Source organism: Rhamphochromis sp. 'chilingali' (assembly GCF_963969265.1).
Source record: "Rhamphochromis sp. 'chilingali' genome assembly, chromosome: 11".
In the NCBI taxonomy this organism is placed as follows: domain Eukaryota; kingdom Metazoa; phylum Chordata; class Actinopteri; order Cichliformes; family Cichlidae; genus Rhamphochromis; species Rhamphochromis sp. 'chilingali'.
Genome location: NC_137938.1, coordinates 33,762,233 through 33,780,629, shown reverse-complemented (window position 1 = coordinate 33,780,629; position 18,397 = coordinate 33,762,233). Strand labels below are relative to the sequence as shown.

General features: G+C 37.1%; 4 protein-coding genes across 5 annotated transcripts; 2 read left to right on the top strand and 2 right to left on the bottom strand.

Annotated features, from left to right (window-relative positions):
* LOC308406277 (uncharacterized protein) lies at positions 1 to 4,782 on the top strand. Of its 2 annotated transcripts, XM_080897185.1 has the most exons (13): positions 2 to 131; positions 645 to 670; positions 980 to 1,064; positions 1,213 to 1,245; positions 1,340 to 1,429; positions 1,841 to 1,912; positions 2,021 to 2,109; positions 2,222 to 2,324; positions 2,601 to 2,703; positions 2,783 to 2,835; positions 2,942 to 3,020; positions 3,914 to 4,107; positions 4,216 to 4,782. In XM_080897185.1, exons 6-12 carry the CDS (start codon positions 1,856 to 1,858, stop codon positions 3,919 to 3,921), a joined length of 492 nt encoding a protein of 163 aa, XP_080753311.1. In that variant the 5' UTR covers positions 2 to 131; positions 645 to 670; positions 980 to 1,064; positions 1,213 to 1,245; positions 1,340 to 1,429; positions 1,841 to 1,855; the 3' UTR covers positions 3,922 to 4,107; positions 4,216 to 4,782. The 2 variants fall into 2 exon arrangements, with proteins under 2 accessions (XP_080753310.1, XP_080753311.1); XM_080897184.1 differs by lacking the exons at positions 3,914 to 4,107; positions 4,216 to 4,782 and having other exon boundaries at positions 1 to 131; positions 2,942 to 3,906.
* A 1,367-nt stretch (positions 4,783 to 6,149) lies between these two features.
* On the bottom strand, positions 6,150 to 10,976 carry LOC308405788 (uncharacterized protein). Its single transcript, XM_080896533.1, has 6 exons — positions 10,854 to 10,976; positions 9,263 to 10,172; positions 8,898 to 8,994; positions 8,414 to 8,524; positions 7,798 to 7,964; positions 6,150 to 7,465 (listed from the first exon to the last, which is right to left on the bottom strand). Exons 2-6 carry the CDS (start codon positions 10,168 to 10,170, stop codon positions 6,811 to 6,813), a joined length of 1,938 nt encoding a protein of 645 aa, XP_080752659.1. The 5' UTR covers positions 10,171 to 10,172; positions 10,854 to 10,976; the 3' UTR covers positions 6,150 to 6,810.
* A 45-nt stretch (positions 10,977 to 11,021) lies between these two features.
* LOC308405789 (uncharacterized protein) lies at positions 11,022 to 13,173 on the top strand. Its single transcript, XM_080896534.1, has 2 exons — positions 11,022 to 11,742; positions 12,253 to 13,173. The coding sequence occupies exons 1-2, from the start codon at positions 11,149 to 11,151 to the stop codon at positions 12,586 to 12,588; spliced, it is 930 nt and encodes a 309-aa protein (XP_080752660.1). The 5' UTR covers positions 11,022 to 11,148; the 3' UTR covers positions 12,589 to 13,173.
* A 1,962-nt stretch (positions 13,174 to 15,135) lies between these two features.
* On the bottom strand, positions 15,136 to 17,770 carry LOC308406058 (uncharacterized protein; the record flags this gene model as incomplete). The annotated part of the gene is made up of 3 exons (XM_080896860.1): positions 17,612 to 17,770; positions 17,086 to 17,161; positions 15,136 to 16,962 (listed from the first exon to the last, which is right to left on the bottom strand). The coding sequence occupies exons 2-3, from the start codon at positions 17,158 to 17,160 to the stop codon at positions 15,136 to 15,138; spliced, it is 1,902 nt and encodes a 633-aa protein (XP_080752986.1). The 5' UTR covers position 17,161; positions 17,612 to 17,770.
* Positions 17,771 to 18,397: the final 627 nt, after the last annotated feature.

The following is an 18,397-nucleotide window of genomic DNA, read 5'->3' as shown; positions in this document are numbered from 1 at the left end:
TTGTGACGTCATTCCTTTGCGACTTCGAAATACCCGCCTTCGATTATTTCGAAATACAAGTGAAGAAGCGAAAAACCGCCGCCTGTCCGCCGAATTTGAAGTCAATTTAGGATACTTTCCTTTAATAAACGGTAAGCATTATACATATGTTCCTCACTTGGCTTGCTGTTTGTTTGCTAGCGATAGGCTACTTGACGACAGCATTAGCTAACCAGTGTTCTCTAGACCAGCGTTCCCCAACTTTTTGGGTGTTTCGTGGCCCGGGGGTTGGGTCAGGCAAAATTGCAGTAGCTTCTCTGATCATTTTACAAACATAAGTGAAGAGAATCTGGACTAAAAGGCCTAGACTTATGGTTGTGTGCTGAATCTATGAATCAAACTATCACCTGGAAACATAATTAACTGGTCCATAGCTGTGAAACTGGACATGAGTTCTTGATTCTATGGAGATTAACAGTAATCCAGAAATTTACAAATTTGTCCTGGTACATCGCGTAAATGTTGTCCCAGGGACATCGCGTAGATGTTGTCCCTGGGACATCGTGTGATAGCTTGTAAATAATGGAATGAAAATTATTGATTGTTATTAACTTGTGAAAAAGAAGTGTAACAAATCCACATGTTATGTTCTTACACCCTTACAGAAACTGTGACTCCTTCACAATGTCAGGTAAATGTCAACTCATGTTGAATAATCAACCAATCAAGCCTTTTATTGTCACATGCAATGTTACACGTACAACTGCAATGAAAATTTCACCCCCTTCTGACCATACATATATTGCTTAAACATCACATTGGGAAGACAGGTCGGAAACAGTTAGGAAGGTCAGAAAACAATTTAATTAATAGATGAGGGGAGAGGAGGAGAAAAAAGAACTACAACCAGACAAAGCTCCTAGAAGACTGAAATGGATGATGGTTGCAGCATGCAAAAAGAAAATGATATCTGTTGACTACAGCATATGCTTTCTCACAGATTACCTTGTGGGAGTAGCTGGACCAAACTCTATTGTATTTCAAGTTTGAAATCCCTGTTTGACCAGACTAACATTTCAGATGAGGTACCTCTTGACATAAAAATCCTTTTATGTTGTCATAAAACTAATGTTAAATTCTGCTTTAAATACACTTTATTGTACAATTTACTTAATGAATCGTATTCCTTAGTTCTGTTTTTATTTATATGTATTTATTTATTTGTTTTATAAGGTAATAGATGGCCTAATCTATTTGCAGTGTGAGGTATGTTGAAAAGCTTGTTTGATCATAATGACATAGCATGTTTACGTTTTTTGTAATGTATTTGAAAACATAGGTGTATTTGTTATTTTTATAGAATTTCCCTCACATTTATCCAATACCAAGTCAAATCACTGGAAAAATTTTGGATGGGTCCACAAGAGCACAAAGTGCATACTTTTTGAAGGTATGACTTGGACTGTGGTAACTATGTTCTTATCACAAAGGGTTTATAAGTTGCCACTATAAACAAACAGCATTTTCCAAAATTGAAGCCTTGTCAGAAGAACCTGAAAAATACCTTTCTGAAACCTTTTCTGTGTAAAGACTTGTTCAAAAGCAATGCACACAGATTAAAACATTTCTGTCTTGGCCAACTGATAAAGAACACCAAAAATTGAGTGGTGCGTGTTGAGTCTGTGGTCTTGATTTGTTTTGTACACACTATAGAAATTAATTAATGTAAACAAAAAATGACACTTTCTATATGTTTGTGTATCTGCAGAATTAATTACAAGTCTCACCTGACAAGCTTTTGCAGTTTTGCAGTGTCATTCTTGACAGAAAAACATACTTGTCACATTCTTTTTATTTCCAGAAAAACATCTTTCAGATGTATGAGAAATTGATTGGAGCCTGTCTGGAAAACGGCAGCCACTGGACCTTGTTTGTAAGTTGCAAAGATTTTGCACTCTCTCTAGTGCATGATACTTTTCAGTGTCCCTCATTAGGAAAGCTCAAGGCCCAAGCCTACCATATCCATCTTTTTACAAAACAGTTTTGTGACATACCCAAGAGGACCATAGTCTATATGAATTCATTTGGCGAGTCGGAGGTCAGAAAAAGTGCGGTGTTGAAAAACTGGAGGTAATTAATTAACATATTTAACATAACATATTTAATTTAATTGAAATCATTACCGAACGTGGTTATTGATTTCTCTATATGCTTTTTATTTGTAATAACTGCGATCTCTCAGCTCATTTGCTTCAGCAAGAGGCTGCGCTGGAGAGTGGACCTTGTCACATGTGAGCCACCCACATCAACAGGATGGGAACTCATGTGGAGTGCATGTCATAATGGTACTGAAAACTATAGCTTTAACCTATATAAGTAATGTTTACATTGTTGCCTATTCAGTTTTTAAAGCCTTAGAGGCAGGATGGTAAAATCTCAATTTTTTTTTGTAGATTGAACCATTTCAGCAGTAATGCTTTGCTTTGGTTGCTCTGTTTTTTTTTTTTTTTTTGTTTGTTTTTTTTCTCGGGGGGGTTAAAAACAAACAAACATTTCTTTGTTAATCTAATTCTTTTTGTTCTTTTTTTTTTTTTTTTTTTGTCTTCTTCGTCAATTATTAGTTTGCCCAATCTCTCATTGACGGTAAAACACAAGTGGAGGAGTACAACACTGAAATCACAAAGCTCAGGTCCCGACTTTGCCACTACTTATTTTCCTCAATAGGTAAAGATAAAATTAGCTGCCTTCTTTTTCTCTAACATTGGAAAATGTAACTTGTACTTAAACAAATTATATTTTGCAGATCGAACTAGGAAGTGCAGTCAGTGCTGGTGTGTGATTGCAGCCAAAGACCGGGTACACTATGACATGTCCTTAGCCATATAGATTGTTTATTTAATGGACTTTGTTCATTTGTTTTTTGTTTGTTTATTTCTTCTTCTTTTTTTTTTTTAATTCACAGGTGCAGTGCCAGAAATGTGGTGCATACAAGCACATGCGTTGTTCAAAGTCTGTTTGTGGCATCTGTATCTTCTGTGAGAGTAAGTCACAATATAACTAAACAATGTCCAAAAATGTTTAAAGTGAAATTTTTTTTCGTAATTTTGCCTTTGCACACCAGGACTGTGTAATTAAAGTGGACGTTTCAAGATCCAGTTTTTACACAAAACTATTTTAGACATAACTGTGTCGTATTGTGGGGATTTCTCTTCACAATAAAATTGATATAGTGCTGTTTATATCATTCTTCTTTATGTAACAGCACAGTGCAGCACAGCAGAGGGAAAGGAGTTGTGCAGCATAGTGGGTGGCTATACAGGAGGAGCAATAGAAGTAGCCAGTGAAGAATGTCATCAGGGAAAGCATCAGGCAGCGAATGACAAAGGAAAAGTTCCTAAGGGAGAGAACATCTGCAGTAAATCGACAAGTAACAGTGAGATAGGAAGACTGACAGTCAGAGATGAAGGTACACAGACTGAAGACAACGAAAAAGAAGCAGAAGTATACGGCACAAGTCTGAGTACAGATAATGCTGCTGCTGATGATGTTGACAGGATCGATGCAGATACAGAATTCCAAACTGATTCAGAAGGAACTAGTACAGTTTACAGAGTGCATGGTCGCTTATCTGTACCAAGCTCAAAAAAGAAAACCTACACAATAACAGAAGACGAGATCAAGCGCAGAATCAACGCAGAGAACATGTCAGTTCATGTTTTCAGAGGTTTGATTGGGGTAGGTATACATTTCGTGATTTTGATGTCACCTGAAATAAATCCGGGTTACTCGTATCAATGAAGTGACAATGTGGCTGGAAATTGTGCATTTGCTGCAACATATACACAATTACACCATGTAAAAAAAAGCATTTAACTTTGTGCGCGTGTGTGTGTCTCTCTCTGCTCTTTTGGTGTTTGCACTTTTTCTTTTTTAGGGCCGTAAAGCCAAACTGCCCGCAATTATTCTTGACAGGCCTAAGAAGGCCAAAACTAAAGTAACAGTGTTTAGTGTTCTGAGTGAAGAGGAGGCTGGGGAGCTAGCCCTCGGGTTTGCCGGAAGATTGGCCTGCGATGTCACAACAGACATGGTCTGTAAAGGCATCGACCATTCAAGTGCTGATATGACAAAGTAAGTTAGTAAAACAATATGAAAGTTGTATCTTTTTTGGTATTATTTGTCATTTCCCCGTATTTGGGTTATTGGTGTAACATTGTTAATCTTACTTTCTAATAACAGACAGACTCTTCTCAAAATCCAACACAATCTTAAACATGAGCTGACTGATTCCTCAACCTTCAGTTTGCTGACACACACCTTTGGCCCCGCTGCACTGGATTCTGTCATTTCATTCCTGTGTGAAAAACTTGATCTTGTCTCTTAAATAATGAAACCTTTTGTGACTTTTGTTTGTTCTGTAAATCAGAATCTTGAAAATTGTTCATTGTTGTTCTAAGTTTGTGTTAACTATTTGGCAAAAATGATTGGTTCCTAATCCAAACAGCATAATGACTGTTCTAACACATATCTTAAAAATGCTACAAAGAAAGAAAATTATCACATATGTTTCAATATGAATGTAATTGTGTCACACTCGGTTTGTAGTAGCTTTCCTGTTTTATTTTGAGTTTTGGTATGTTTACACTGTTATTTTTATTTCCCGTGTGTTCGTCTTCCCTTATTAGTTTTACTGTATTTAATTAGTCTGATTTAATAACTTATAATTATTTACTTTCCAGTGTGTATATATGCTCCTCGTTTGGATTATTGTTTGTTTGAGTTCTGCCTGTCTTTTCTATTAAAGATTTGGACTATTAGTGGACCTCGTAGGTTTTTATTCTGTTCAATTGGTAATTGACTGGGTTTAATTTAGTGGCCTGGAAAACAGGCCGGAGGGGTCTGGTCATTTTAACCCCCTAAGACCCGAAATCTTCCATGGCATGCATTTTTAATTTCTCTTTGATATTTGGGCCGATTGGAACCCGATGAATGTAAAAAGAAAGAATTACCAGGTTTTGTTTTTTTACCTAATTTTTGTTTCTGAGACAAATGAGAGCCACATATGAGGACATTAATTTGAAATTTCGATAGAACAGTTGCAGTATAATGTCCTCGTAACTGTATATCAGGCACTTGTTGATCAAGATTTAGTATTTTGGTCTAAATAACCCAAAATGTGATGTCCACATGTGTGGACGCCAGGCTGGAGTAAAGTGTTAGAGCTATTTATACCTATGTAAACTTTTATACACTGGTTTTTACCTGTCTTGTTTCAGAAAGGTTTAAAAGGGTAATGTCCACAGTTTATTTGTTTGTTTATTTGTTTTAATTCAACATATTTTATTAAAGTAATTGAGCTTGAACACAGAAAAAACTGAATCAAATAATCATAAAATCAAATCACTTGCACTATACTGAAGTCTAATCTACTCTGAGCTAATGCCGGTTTCCAACACTAATGATCGGGTGAAGGAGAGAGATGAGGGTGTGCACGGCCACTGGTGCTCTTATCCCTGTTCTTTGTGATACAATCCAACAGGAAAGCAGTCAAACCCTTGGACATTAGCCAAGTTAACGTTCACAAATATATACACACAGAGGAACTCTGAGCCCCAATGTCAGCATTAGCACAAACATGCCACTTCATACCAAATCTCAGTGTGAGGTCAGGTGTTAGTCTCATTCCATTATTCTGGCTATATTTTCTTACTCATTACTATTAAACTTATACTTAAGACTAACTATTAACAAAATCACACCCCAATAACTCTGTTATTACACTTTGTATTTAATCATAAAAAGGCTGGATGTTGAAACCTTTTACTTCTATTTTGTATGAGCCAGGATTCTCAACAGCTGATACTCTGTCTGTATCAGCTGGTGGTGGTCAGAGGGCCCGGTGGCGCCTGTGTCCGGCAGCCTCGCCTCTGTCAGTGCGCCCCAGGGCAGCTGTGGCTACAGTGTAGCTTGCTATCGCCAGTGTGTGAATGTGTGTGTGAATGGGTGAATGACTGAATGTAGTGTAAAGCACTTTGGGGTCCTATGGACTAGAAAAGCGCTATACAAATGCAGGCCATTTACCATGTCCAAAAAGTGACAGGTATCGTTTTATGGAGCAAAAAACTTAAGAGCGCATATTTTATAAATAATACCAACAATTACAAATGCAGACCTTTAATAGTAATAAGTAATCCTTTATTTATAATGCATAGCAATATAAAAATAGTAACATGTGAAAATATTACAATGGGCACAGATGAATTTGTATCAAAAACAGCAACCAAGCCAAAGTAATGAATAACACACATAAATAACAACTGCTTGAGAGAGCAAACAATTTCTTTTCATCTGTTCCTTGGCAGAAAGTTAAGACAGCTATTCAGCTTTAGGTTTCAATAAACAGAAGTAATGGATGCAGTCCCTTTGAAATGTCACACAAAAGTCTACTTGTGCATATACTTAGCTTTAACTCTTCTCTTTTTTGTTTTGTATTCCAAAAGGTTTTCATTTTCTCCAGAGGATGTCTCTCTTTCAGTGGTTATCGACTGTTCACATTCATTTTCACAGACTGTTGGAATGTCGATGCTGGCCGAATGTTTCTTGCTAGAATACAATGGCCTAATTTTGCGTGCATTATCTGTCGTCTTTATTTCGTACTGGCATATACTTTTGCCTACTTGTTTTGTTTTTAAGACATTTGTATGCAGTTCATCTATCATTGCAGTAATACCCTCTGGAATGAATGCCCACTGTTTAACTGTGTCTAAAACAGCATTTAGTTTTCCAACCGCATCTTCTGTGCATTTTTTGTCTGTGCTTTCAACTACAGGAGTGTCATTCAAAGTTGATAGAGGACTTTTCAGAGTTTTTCATTTGTTTAAAATGGCTACAAGCCACCTTCAGGCAAGCACATGTGTTATAGTGAGAGAACGTACAACAAGTGCACTGAAGTGTTTCAGCCGATGCAAAAAAACACAGATTTCCAAACAAACTTGGCATTTTTATCACTTTCAAGTCCTCACAGTGTACAAAGTAATGCCTTTCTTTCACTGCAATTCTTGCCAAGGTAGAAATGTCTGTTTCCATGTTTGGATAGATGTCATTGTCAGCCTCTGCTAATTTTGCAAGTAACACTAGATGCTTGCAAAGAAGTCCTCGTAAGCCATATGTACAGTTGCAGTAGGACTCAACAGGGCAGACATCATACACCATGTCTTCTCTTGACTCAGATGGGACTTGATATGCATTAACTCCATGGCTGTTCTTGACTGTAATTTTAAGAGCCCAACCACTTTCCATCAGTCTTGAAGCAGAGTCTGAAACTTGAGACAAGGTGTCAGCAAACCTGTTTTTCATGCGGCCCACATCTTGCAGGGTTTTTATGACTGAGAAGTAGTCGTCGGCCTTCCCTAGGAGCACTTCAATCAGATCATCCAGACGCCTATTCTTGTAGCCAGATAAAAACTGGTATTTCAGGCGGTGGAAAAATCTGAAAAACAGTTATTTGAAATGATTAGTAACTGTAATTGAAGGAATTTAAAGTTTTAATCAAGACTGTATTATTTTTTTAAAAATTGGAATACCTATTGCACACGTCTTTTATAAAGGAATGCTCTGTGCCGGTTTAGCTGATTTAGGCAAATCCACCTACTCTGTTTTTTGTTGTGATAACATAAAAAACGCTGCTAGAATTTAAAGGATTTGCCTAAAACCTGTTCTGGCAATGACATGAAGAACCTACTCAGTTTAGCCTCTTGGATTAAAGCATAATATCTTTTTTTCAGCAATACAATTGAATGAGGTCAAAATAATAAATCATACCTTTCAATCACATTGTTTGTTTCAGAACGAGCGTGACTGAAGCGACGGCCGTAGTCACACCACATGTGGCCAATGCCTTCCCAGTGCTTCTGAAAATACTGGCACACCAAAGGGTATTGCTTAAATGTCTGGCAGAACTCTGCTGATGTGGCTTTAAAGTCGTCCTCCTAAGAGAATTGGATGCAACAGAATATATTTCAATCCATTTAACAGACCTATTGAAATCTTTAATATTATGTATTGAAGCCCTTTTCCTTTTATTGAATAACATTAAGAATTTTAAGTTATTAATAATATGTCGTGTTTTTGTATTAAGAAGCAATTATTTCTTCCCTTACAATGGCTATGAAGGAACACTAAACCTATAAGCATATTTGGTTTCAGCATCTGTCTGTGAAAGAATCCCACTCACAAGTTCTACTGCACAGTGGGTGACACAATGATGTTCTGCACAGCTTAAGTACTTGTTTTGATAAGCAAGATAAGAAGCCAGTTTTAGAAATTGTTTCAAAAATCTATTTTGTATCTCTCTGTAACTTTTTTTTAGCAACTGAAAGTTATTATGCTCTTAGTGTAATCAAGAAATCAAAATGTGAAATAGACAAATTACACTTACAGATGTGCAAGCTTTCAGCTTACAAAAGAAAGAAATGATTTCATTTCTCTTTTGGGTGTTAGAAAGCCCATGGACCCCGGACTCTGATTTTGAAAGCCATCGATTAACAGCCTGTGAATGTAAGAGAAAAAAAGTTAATCTGGAGAGAGAGACAGAGGAGCAGCTGTACAAAAAGCATAAAAGAAAGCTGACGTCCAAAAATAACTTTGTCACTCACTGGACAAGAGGACCTGTGCATTACAGAAATCAACCAGGCAAACATATTTTTAAATGTCAAAAAGAGCTTTGGGAAGCAGCCACCAGAAGATGAGTGCACTGTGGTCTTAAATGGATGGACATAGTCACTCAACATTTTATCCCTTTATATTCATTAACCTGAGTAGGTGAATATCACAATGAGGCAAATCATGACAACAGGACCCTGTTGTAAAAATGTGTTTCAGGTGCATCTTAGACAACGTGAAAAGAAAACAATGTGGTTTACCTGCAAGACATGGTACCAGCATAGAAGGATAGCTGACTCTGGAAAAACCTTCTGCAAAGCATTTATTTCCGCAAAGTCTTTGTCAACCATAAATGCTCTACAGAAAAAAAGAAAACACTAAATGAGATTAAACAGTATGAAAATGTTTTTGCTATCTCAAAGCACCACTTCAATGCCAAATTAAACATTTCAACTCACAAGTAGATGTATAAAATACTGCATACAGCCTATAGGAATAACTTTAACAACTGGAAAGGAAAGTTTTTTGCAGCCCATGCTGCAGCTATAGCATTAGATTCTGGCATGTTATAACTTTTTTGAAAAGGAATTATTTCAAAATTAATAGCTGTCAATGTATTATTTACCTCAGGGAAGTTGGGAAATGCTCACAAACTATTCCAAGAACAGTTTCCAGGGTTTTCTGACTTTCGTTGCTGACAATAGCATAGGCCACAGGGACTCCATGCCCATGATCATCTCTTACAACAAGTGTGAATAAGGGAAATGAATACTGGTTAACGCAGTGCGTGGTGTCAACAAATACTAACTGTTTTGCATAGTTCTCCATGTTTGATTTCATTACAGGTGTCTGCAAAACAATCATTAGTTCTTGGTCAGATGTGTATGGTTGATAGAAGAGAACATGTTCTTGATGTTTTCCATTAAGTAAGGTATGTACACATTGACTGTCTCCACAGTTAAAGTGCTTCTTCCTCATCATGCAGGTTCTAACACTGTCAATGTCACGTGGTGTGACAAAATGCTCTCTGTTGTGAAGATCTCTGTGTCCATGTTCTTTGGCCCATTTATGACATTCGGTTAGTATGATGGCTGGCTTAGTTCCAAGGGAAAGCAGTTCCTCAATCTTCCTCCTCAAATCACTGGAAATATTGTTGAAATGTGCGTCTTTTGGGTCCGAAGGATCATGCCCATCATGCTTATCATATGTACGCTGCACGATGACTGTGTGGTCTTTCCAACATTTGAGTACTTTAAATGAAACATAGGCCTTACAGCCCACTGCTCTGTAGCTGTTTCGACTTTTTTTCCCAGCTCTGATGCAGTTGAATTTGTAATAGTCTCTTTTCCTGTCTTTACCTGAGGCAACATTTAAACATTTATAATGTCCATGAAGGGTTAATGAGTTCAATTTTTCTAACACAACACTGAATGGGTCCTCCTGGCATTGTGACACATGCACACAAAGTTGTGTGTCTTTTCCAGTTCTTTTTTTTTCGTCATTCAGAACACTTCTTCTAATTATATCGTCCATTTCTGGTGGAAAAATAACGAAGGTTTAATTAGTCAATATTCATTAATTCATTTTAACTTGTTTTGGGGTTTTTTGCAATACAATGTAAATATTAAATATAATATTAAAAAATATATATATATATAAAATAATATAAAACAAACAGGGGCTAAAAGAAGCTAAACTTTCATATGGTATGTCTCTGGCAACTTTAACATGATGTCCCAGGGACAACATCTACGTGATGTCCCAGGGACAACATTTACGCGATGTCCCAGGGACAACATTTACGCGATGTCCCAGGGACAACATTTACGCGATGTCTCAGGGACAACATTTACGCGATGTACCAGGACAAATTTGTAAATTTCTGGATTACTGTTAATCTCCATAGAATCAAGAACTCATGTCCAGTTTCACAGCTATGGACCAGTTAATTATGTTTCCAGGTGATAGTTTGATTCATAGATTCAGCACACAACCATAAGTCTAGGCCTTTTAGTCCAGATTCTCTTCACTTATGTTTGTAAAATGATCAGGGAAGCTACTGCAATTTTGCCTGACCCAACCCCCGGGCCACGAAACACCCAAAAAGTTGGGGAACGCTGGTCTAGAGAACACTGGTTAGCTAATGCTGTCGTCAAGTAGCCTATCGCTAGCAAACAAACAGCAAGCCAAGTGAGGAACATATGTATAATGCTTACCGTTTATTAAAGGAAAGTATCCTAAATTGACTTCAAATTCGGCGGACAGGCGGCGGTTTCTCGCTTCTTCACTTGTATTTCGAAATACTCGAAGGCGGGTATTTCGAAGTCGCAAAGGAATGACGTCACAAGAAGGTGATTGGTCACTTGCAATGTTGAACCTGGAACAACATTAATTATGATGATGTGGGAACAATGCTGACACGAGGAAATCAGATCGTCCGAGGTGGGAGAGGTGGCAGCTTTTATACAAGCACAATTGGCAACCTCAGGACAGTGTCATGGGTATCGTTGGATGCACCAGAAGTGTTGGATGAATGGCATTGTTACTGACAGAGAAACCGTTCGTCTTCTGCTCCGTTTATTCGATGGAGAAGGTGTGGATTTGAGGTCACGTAGACGACTGCGGAGGCGAGTGTATCATAGCAGAGGCCCCAACTATGTGTGGCATATCGACGGCTACGATAAACTGAAGCCATTTGGGATTGCAATCAGTGGATGCATTGACGGATTTTCAAGGAGTATAATATGGCTAGACGCTTACAAGACAAATAATGACCCGAGAGTAATTGCTGGCTACTTCATGGATGCCGTGATTCAACAAGGTGGTTGCCCTGATCGAGTGAGATTAGATCTAGGAACAGAAAACGTCCATGTGGCTCACATGCAACGATTTTTGCACTTTACAGACAATGAACCAGAAAGAGAGCACGTCATATTTGGAGCAAGTACAGGAAATCAACGCATTGAAAGATGGTGGCTAATCTTACGAAGCCAGTGTATCCAGTACTGGATTGAACTATTTGACAAACTAAGAGAGGATGGCCACTTCTCAGACTCTTTCTTGGACAAATCATTGGTCCAGTTCTGTTTTCTTCACATTATACAGGTGAGTTTACATAGGTGATTGTGTAAACGACATGTATTGTAACTGTTTAATTTGTAACAACTCACACGGCCTTTGTATATTATAGAAACATCAGATATATTAAAGTACACGTGAAAAGTAGTGCTTTTTTTTTTTTTTTTTTAAACTGTTTTGTTAAAAAAAAAATTCCACATATATATCAAGGAACACAATTATACATTATAACACATTGATTATTTATGTGTTTAGGCCTCTCTCTGTACTCGGTTAGCATTTTTGGTGGGTCAAAACTAAGTAAATAAGTATCTGTCTGTTCATGATGTGTGTGTGTGTGTGTGTGTGTGTGTGTGTGTGTGTATAGGTATGTGTGTGTATATATATACGGATATATATCATTAATGTAGCTCAAAGCTAAATTAATGGTGTGTAAGCTAAGAAAATCAATGTAGAAGTTAGTTGTGCTTTTGTACATTAACATTTTCATATTGTATGCCTGAAAATGTTTCTTTTGTTCATTTTGTTTTCATCTAGGAAGAATTAAGTGAAGTTGCTTTGGCCTGGAATGACCACAGAATGCGCCCAGTCCACAACTCCCGAAGTCCTCATGGCCGACCATCTTTTATGTATGCCCTCCCAGACATTTATGGCGCGAGGGACTGTCTCAAACATGTCAATATGGACAAAGTTGAAGCCTGCCTTGAAGAATGCGTGTTCAAAGACTTTCCATGTGAAGAGGATGTCTTTCATCTCTGTGTAGAACTCATGTCAGAACATAACCTGGACTTCTCAGATGATGTGTTTCATACAGTGGATCTGTATGTAAAGCTAAGGCAGTTGATGCTTACTGAGTTGGAGCTTTTGCCTTAAAGGTTAGACATCGTTATGCATTTTTAATTCTGTATTTTCATATTTAAATTGTAAACTTTTATGAGTTATTAATTTTTGGATGGTTGTCGTTTTTGGGGCACACATACATGGGTTTTGAGGGCCTGAAAATGTATTTCACGAACAGGGCCAATTGAAAAAGGCTATAAAAATTGTATTTAATTTTTGGAGGGTTGTTTTTTTTTTGGATGGTTTATTTCAATTAACAAACCAATTTTTTTTTTAAAAGCCTTATTATTAAAACATATGTAAACATAATGTCTGTTAGACCTGCTATTTGGAGGATATGCAGCGCATGTCACCTTGGAATTATGATTTCAACTTTTTGTAAATATGCTTTTTCATATTTCTTTTTATTTGAGTAATTATTGATGTTTTGAAATATCTGGTTATGTAGCAGTAAAAAAAATTTTCACTGTCATTTTTTTCACTGCTGAGACTTTTTATATATACTGACTGTTTTCCTGATTATGGGCAGTATAATTATATATTTTTTAGCATATGGATAACCTAACTGAGTGAGATTTATGGACCTTTTTTTTTTTTCGGATTGCGCCTCAGAATAATAAAAACCCAGAAATTACCAAAATTAAAGATGTAATTTGTCTCATTGAACACTTTATTATAAAACACAGATCTTTTGCCATCATCTTGTCTTAAAACAAAATAACTGTACTGTATTTACAGTAACACAAAAAACCTTAAAGTATTCTTATAAAAAGCTAATTGCAAGCACAAGACTTGGAAAAAGTACGATAATACACTCAACAAAAATATGCAATATGTTTTGCAAAAGTTCAATTATTATTAAAAATACAAAAAGAATGGGACAATAAAAAGAGATTGAGGATAATATGGCAAGATCTGATAACAATATCCTACAATTAAAGAATAAGAACGTGTGGTCTAAAACCACTATGAAGCAAATACATTAGGCTCAAACATGAAAACAGAAATATAGGAAAATATCTTTTAAATAACTACCCCATCGGCTATGTAGTTTTGAAAAAGGGGGCTATGATACACAGGGGTTTTTTTCCATTACAAAAATCAGGAAAAGCCAACCAAAAATCAACCTTCAGCTAAGCAATTGCTGATTTCACAGAAATCCAAAATAAAAGCATATAGGTGTGCCTTATGGCCATTCAATTTAGCAAAAGTCACCATAACCCAGATGGCTAAACAGAACTGTACAAACATAACTGTAATAAAATACAATGATAAAGTAAAACCTGACTTGTAAACTGTAAAATGTGTGCACGATGATAAAACATGTAGGAGATATTGCATATATCTCCTACATGTACTATACACTACATATTGCAGGGGTCTCAATCTCTAATTTTCTGGTGAACCACTACAATACATGTCATCTTTTGACATTACATTAACCCTCCTGCCATCCTTTAAAAAACTCACACCCATCACCCTAGGGACCATTCTCAGCCACGCCATAAAAAGACCATATATCCATATTTTATTCCACTTTAAATTAGCCAACCTTGTAAAACTACTTCTCCCTGAAATATTCATGTAAAGTTTTAATTATATTTTCGTTGTTTTAACCCTTCAAATCCCAGTGTTATTACATGAGCGCCCTGTGTTATAAGCCCCAAAAACCAAAAAACGAAACTAAATATTTCCACAAAAAACCAGTTGAAGTAATATGTGATTGTCATTATAAGTAGGCCTTTAGATGGACCAAAGATTGGCACCAACATACATTTTGACCTGCCATTATTTTTTTTGCATTTTTTTTGCAATTTAAAAATTAAAACTTCAAGGCCCTGAGTCTTCATTGACATCCAAGAAAAGAAGAAAAAATAAAATCATATGATGATAATTTGGGGTTGAAAAATAGCGTTTATAATGGAAGTCAATGGGCAGAAAATGGTCCCCAGGGTGATGGGTGTGGGGATTTCTGCTGCTCAGCCATTTTAGGCTGATTTAAGGAATTCACACTGGAATATTAACATTGCCAGGTAAAAACTATCCTGTGGCAAGTTTGGTTATATTCCACTGAACACAGTGGAAATGGCAGCCATTTAACACATAGCAGTGGCACAAAAAGGTCCCAAGAAGGCAGGAGGGTTAATAAAATTTGACAAATTAAAATTAACCTAATGCATTTTTTAAAGTTGATTTTGGATTCAAATAATAGAAAAAATGAATAAAAGGTGGAAAAACTGCTTTCATTGTTCACATGCACACATGCTGACTGAGGAAATGGGAATGCTTATAAATGGTCTCCAGACTGCCACTCTGAGACCTCTGCAGAAATGCATTTCACAAGTGTTTAGAAAAATATTGCCTCAGTTGTAATAGGAAAACACAGAAACACAAAGAAGTACCTCAAATTGCATTACAGTGGTATTTCACCAAATACTTTTTCTTGGAACTCAGTTTTTAAACACCTGAAACCTTTGCTGTGACATTCACATGGGAACACTTTAGTCTTAGTTCACAACTCAAATATAATCTGTTGTAAAACAACAATGGCTTTTAAGCCATTGTCCGTGAATCAAACCTTTAGATAATGTCCATAACCCACACATTTGATTCCAACACACTGTTCATCTCCGATCTGAAGTCAGGATAGCTGTCATAATTTATCGACAGCTCCAGTACACACCCACATGTGTGTGCCACAGGTCGTCTCTGGAAACCTTTCAGTTCGTTAAACCCAATGATGATGTTCTTTCCCAGATGTAAATCTGAACCTGTGCAAAACCTGAGGAACAAACACAAATGTTCCTTCTCAGCATTCTTCACATATGTAGTTAGATATTTCTGAATCAGCTTCTGGTGAGCCGTCATTGTTTCAGGGAAAGTGAGACACTTGAGAACTTTTCTCACAGTTGGTTGGAGGGTTTCATAAACTGAAGATAGATCACAAAGGCTTTCCCATGCAGTGCTGAGTGTTCTTGCCCACTGTTCAGTAACATAGGCAGGCTCTTGGACAAGTGTTTTGTGTGCAAGCTCCAATAGGACTTCAGTGGCATTGCAGGCTGTTGGTATCTTTCTGCAGCTGTGGTTATCAAGTATGTCTATAAGTTCTTCTTGGTCCACGGTGCTAAAGTCTGATCGCCACGCCTCTAACACTGTACGCTCAGAGTCAGGCATGAACTTAAGGAAATTCTCCACAATATCACTCTTTACATATCCAAAGGCAGCTTGTTCCAGAATGGCAGGTGCAATTTTCACAGGCAGATATTTCTCTCTAACCCATCCAAATGCAATGATTCTGCCCACACTCTCCCACTCCGGTTGCCCAAGATCATGCCTTAAGAAGGGCACTTTGTAAACGTTTCCAGTGGTGCACTGGTCATAGAATTCTTTCCAGAATTCTGAAAGACAGTCTCTCACAACTCCATCAGGCAGTAAGACCTGGATTTTGATGTCGACATCTTCAAGGTCCTTATCACTAAAATGTGAAATGAGCTCTGACATTACCTGCCCTCTGTGGACCACCACTACTCTCCTCACTCTCTCACTGGATGGACCAGGTTGTGGAGAAAAAATCAGGGTGTCATCCAAATTTATTGGCTCACTGTCAGAAAAGGGGCCAACAAAAATAATGTCACTGCTGTGAGAAGTGTTAGCGCTTAGAGACTGCGTGGAAGATTGTGGAAGGTTATCGTTTGGAGTGTCTTCAATGTATGTCACATCATGGCTGATTGTTTCAAATGGAGCAGATGTTTGGACTGTAGTGACAGTAAAAGAAGAGGTTTGGTTTTGAGGACTCGCTTCAATTTCTGAAGATGGATGCAAACCTGGGTTGGAGCTCTGAAGGCTGTCATTTTGTTTTTTCTTTGTGGTGAGGTAGAACCTGAGGATATTAAGTTTTGTGACATGATAAAGTTCTCCTACTGTCAATGCATCATCGACTATCATCTCTTGATAATCCTTCAGATCACAGTCAAAATCTGTTAAGGGCCCCTGAATGTTTCCTCCATCTGGAAAGAACAGGCCTGTTGCAACCTGTAATATGTCCCTTTTCTTGGCATCCTTGCAGATGTCTATTTTTCTTGTTCCTCCTCCTCGTCTAGCTCTAACCTGCTTGAAAACCTCAGTGTCTTCATCATAATGCATCCATCCTATTTCTATTTTTCTATTTCTCTTCAGAGCATTTCTTTTATGGGTTGTTTGGGAATGTTCTTCTTGCCGTGTGCTACTGCCATCCTCTTCAGATAATTTTCTTTTGGACAGTTTGGATTTCAGCCGTTCAAAAAGCGCTGACTTGCGGCTGCTGCCCCTCCGTCTGCAAAATCCAAATACTGCTAGACGATCACCGTATGATGGCAAATAAGTCTTCAGCTCCTCATCTGTCATTAGACTTATGACACTGGCATCAATCTAAAGATGGAAAAATAATTTAATTTATTGAAACAACCAGCCTTGAAAATACAATTCTGTTTTTAACTTAAGAACAATGAGGAAAAGTTGCATTTCAACCAGTATCTTGTTGGAATTAAGTACCTTCTCATTCTCCAAGGTCTGTATAATTTCCTCAGAGACTTCTCTTTGTTTCAAGAATTCAGTCAAGTCTCCCATGCTGTAAGGAAGGATGTAAATTAAAATTACAAAATTAAAATAAAGCCACCATATTATCGTCAAAGTATCTGTGCCTACCTACATTATGAGCTCTGACTATGGTGGAGAAGTGGGAACTGCATTTTTAAGTGTCCATTTGCACTGTAACTACAATCAGCATCACAATACAGTCAATCCCACATTTTCTCAGTTGTCTGGTTACAGTTTTATTGGTTTTGTTCCTTATTTATATAGTTGTCAGTCATATTCCCTGTTTTGGGTGATTTGTGATTTTGTTTTATACAGTGCTGTATACTTATTACGCATGCTTTCAGCAAAACGTCTGTTTCATCAGACGTAACAGGTGTCATTAGCGTGTAACAGAAACCTTATAGGTACCTTTGGTTAACCCTGATGTTGCATTCTATTCAACTTTGTATGTAACAATCGCTGTCACACTGTTTTTATATACCTTTTATCCAGTTATCATTTGTAGGAAGGCATTCAAAACTGAAGAACCTGGCGCCATTTGTTGTTAATACAGCAGCTCACGACACGATCCAGTTTTGAGTGCGCACCCCTTTGCGCCATATCCTTCCGGGTAACAAGGAAATGACATCAGCCACGTAGATTTCTTATTGGCAGCGCTAACTCGAAATTTCGAGTTATTTTCTCAAAATTTCGAGTTAATAAGTCCGAATTTTGAGAAAATAACTCGAAATTTCAAGAAAATAAGTCGAAATTTCGAGAAAGATAACTCGAAATTTCGAGTTATGGATCTTTTTTTTTTTTTTTTAGTGGCGGAAACGGGCTTCCATAAAAATGACATCTGGTGAGTTAAAATAACTTGGGAGTCTTATTTGAACACAAAATGAAACTCACTTTGTGAGGCCTAATTGACAGACAGACGAGAGAAGAGGGCAAGATTTAGGATTGGTGATAGGATTGACAAGTTACAAGTTTTAAAAATAATGCTAATTAAATTATTAATTTTGGACACAAAGCTCAATTTTACCTTGAAAGTGTCACAAAATTATTGTAATTTGAGAAGTGTTTAGAGTCTGACAGATCAAATCCTACTAACCTACTGTATGTTTTTTTTTTTTTTTTTTGTTTGTTTGTTTTTTTAAATGACCCGACAGTAAAATAATGAAATGGCAAAACCAACACTGTTGCCTTTGTTGGTAATCTGAGAAGTATAGTTGTGTGTACTTGTTTCATTTAATAAGCTATTGTTGACAAGCTGAAATGGGAAGTG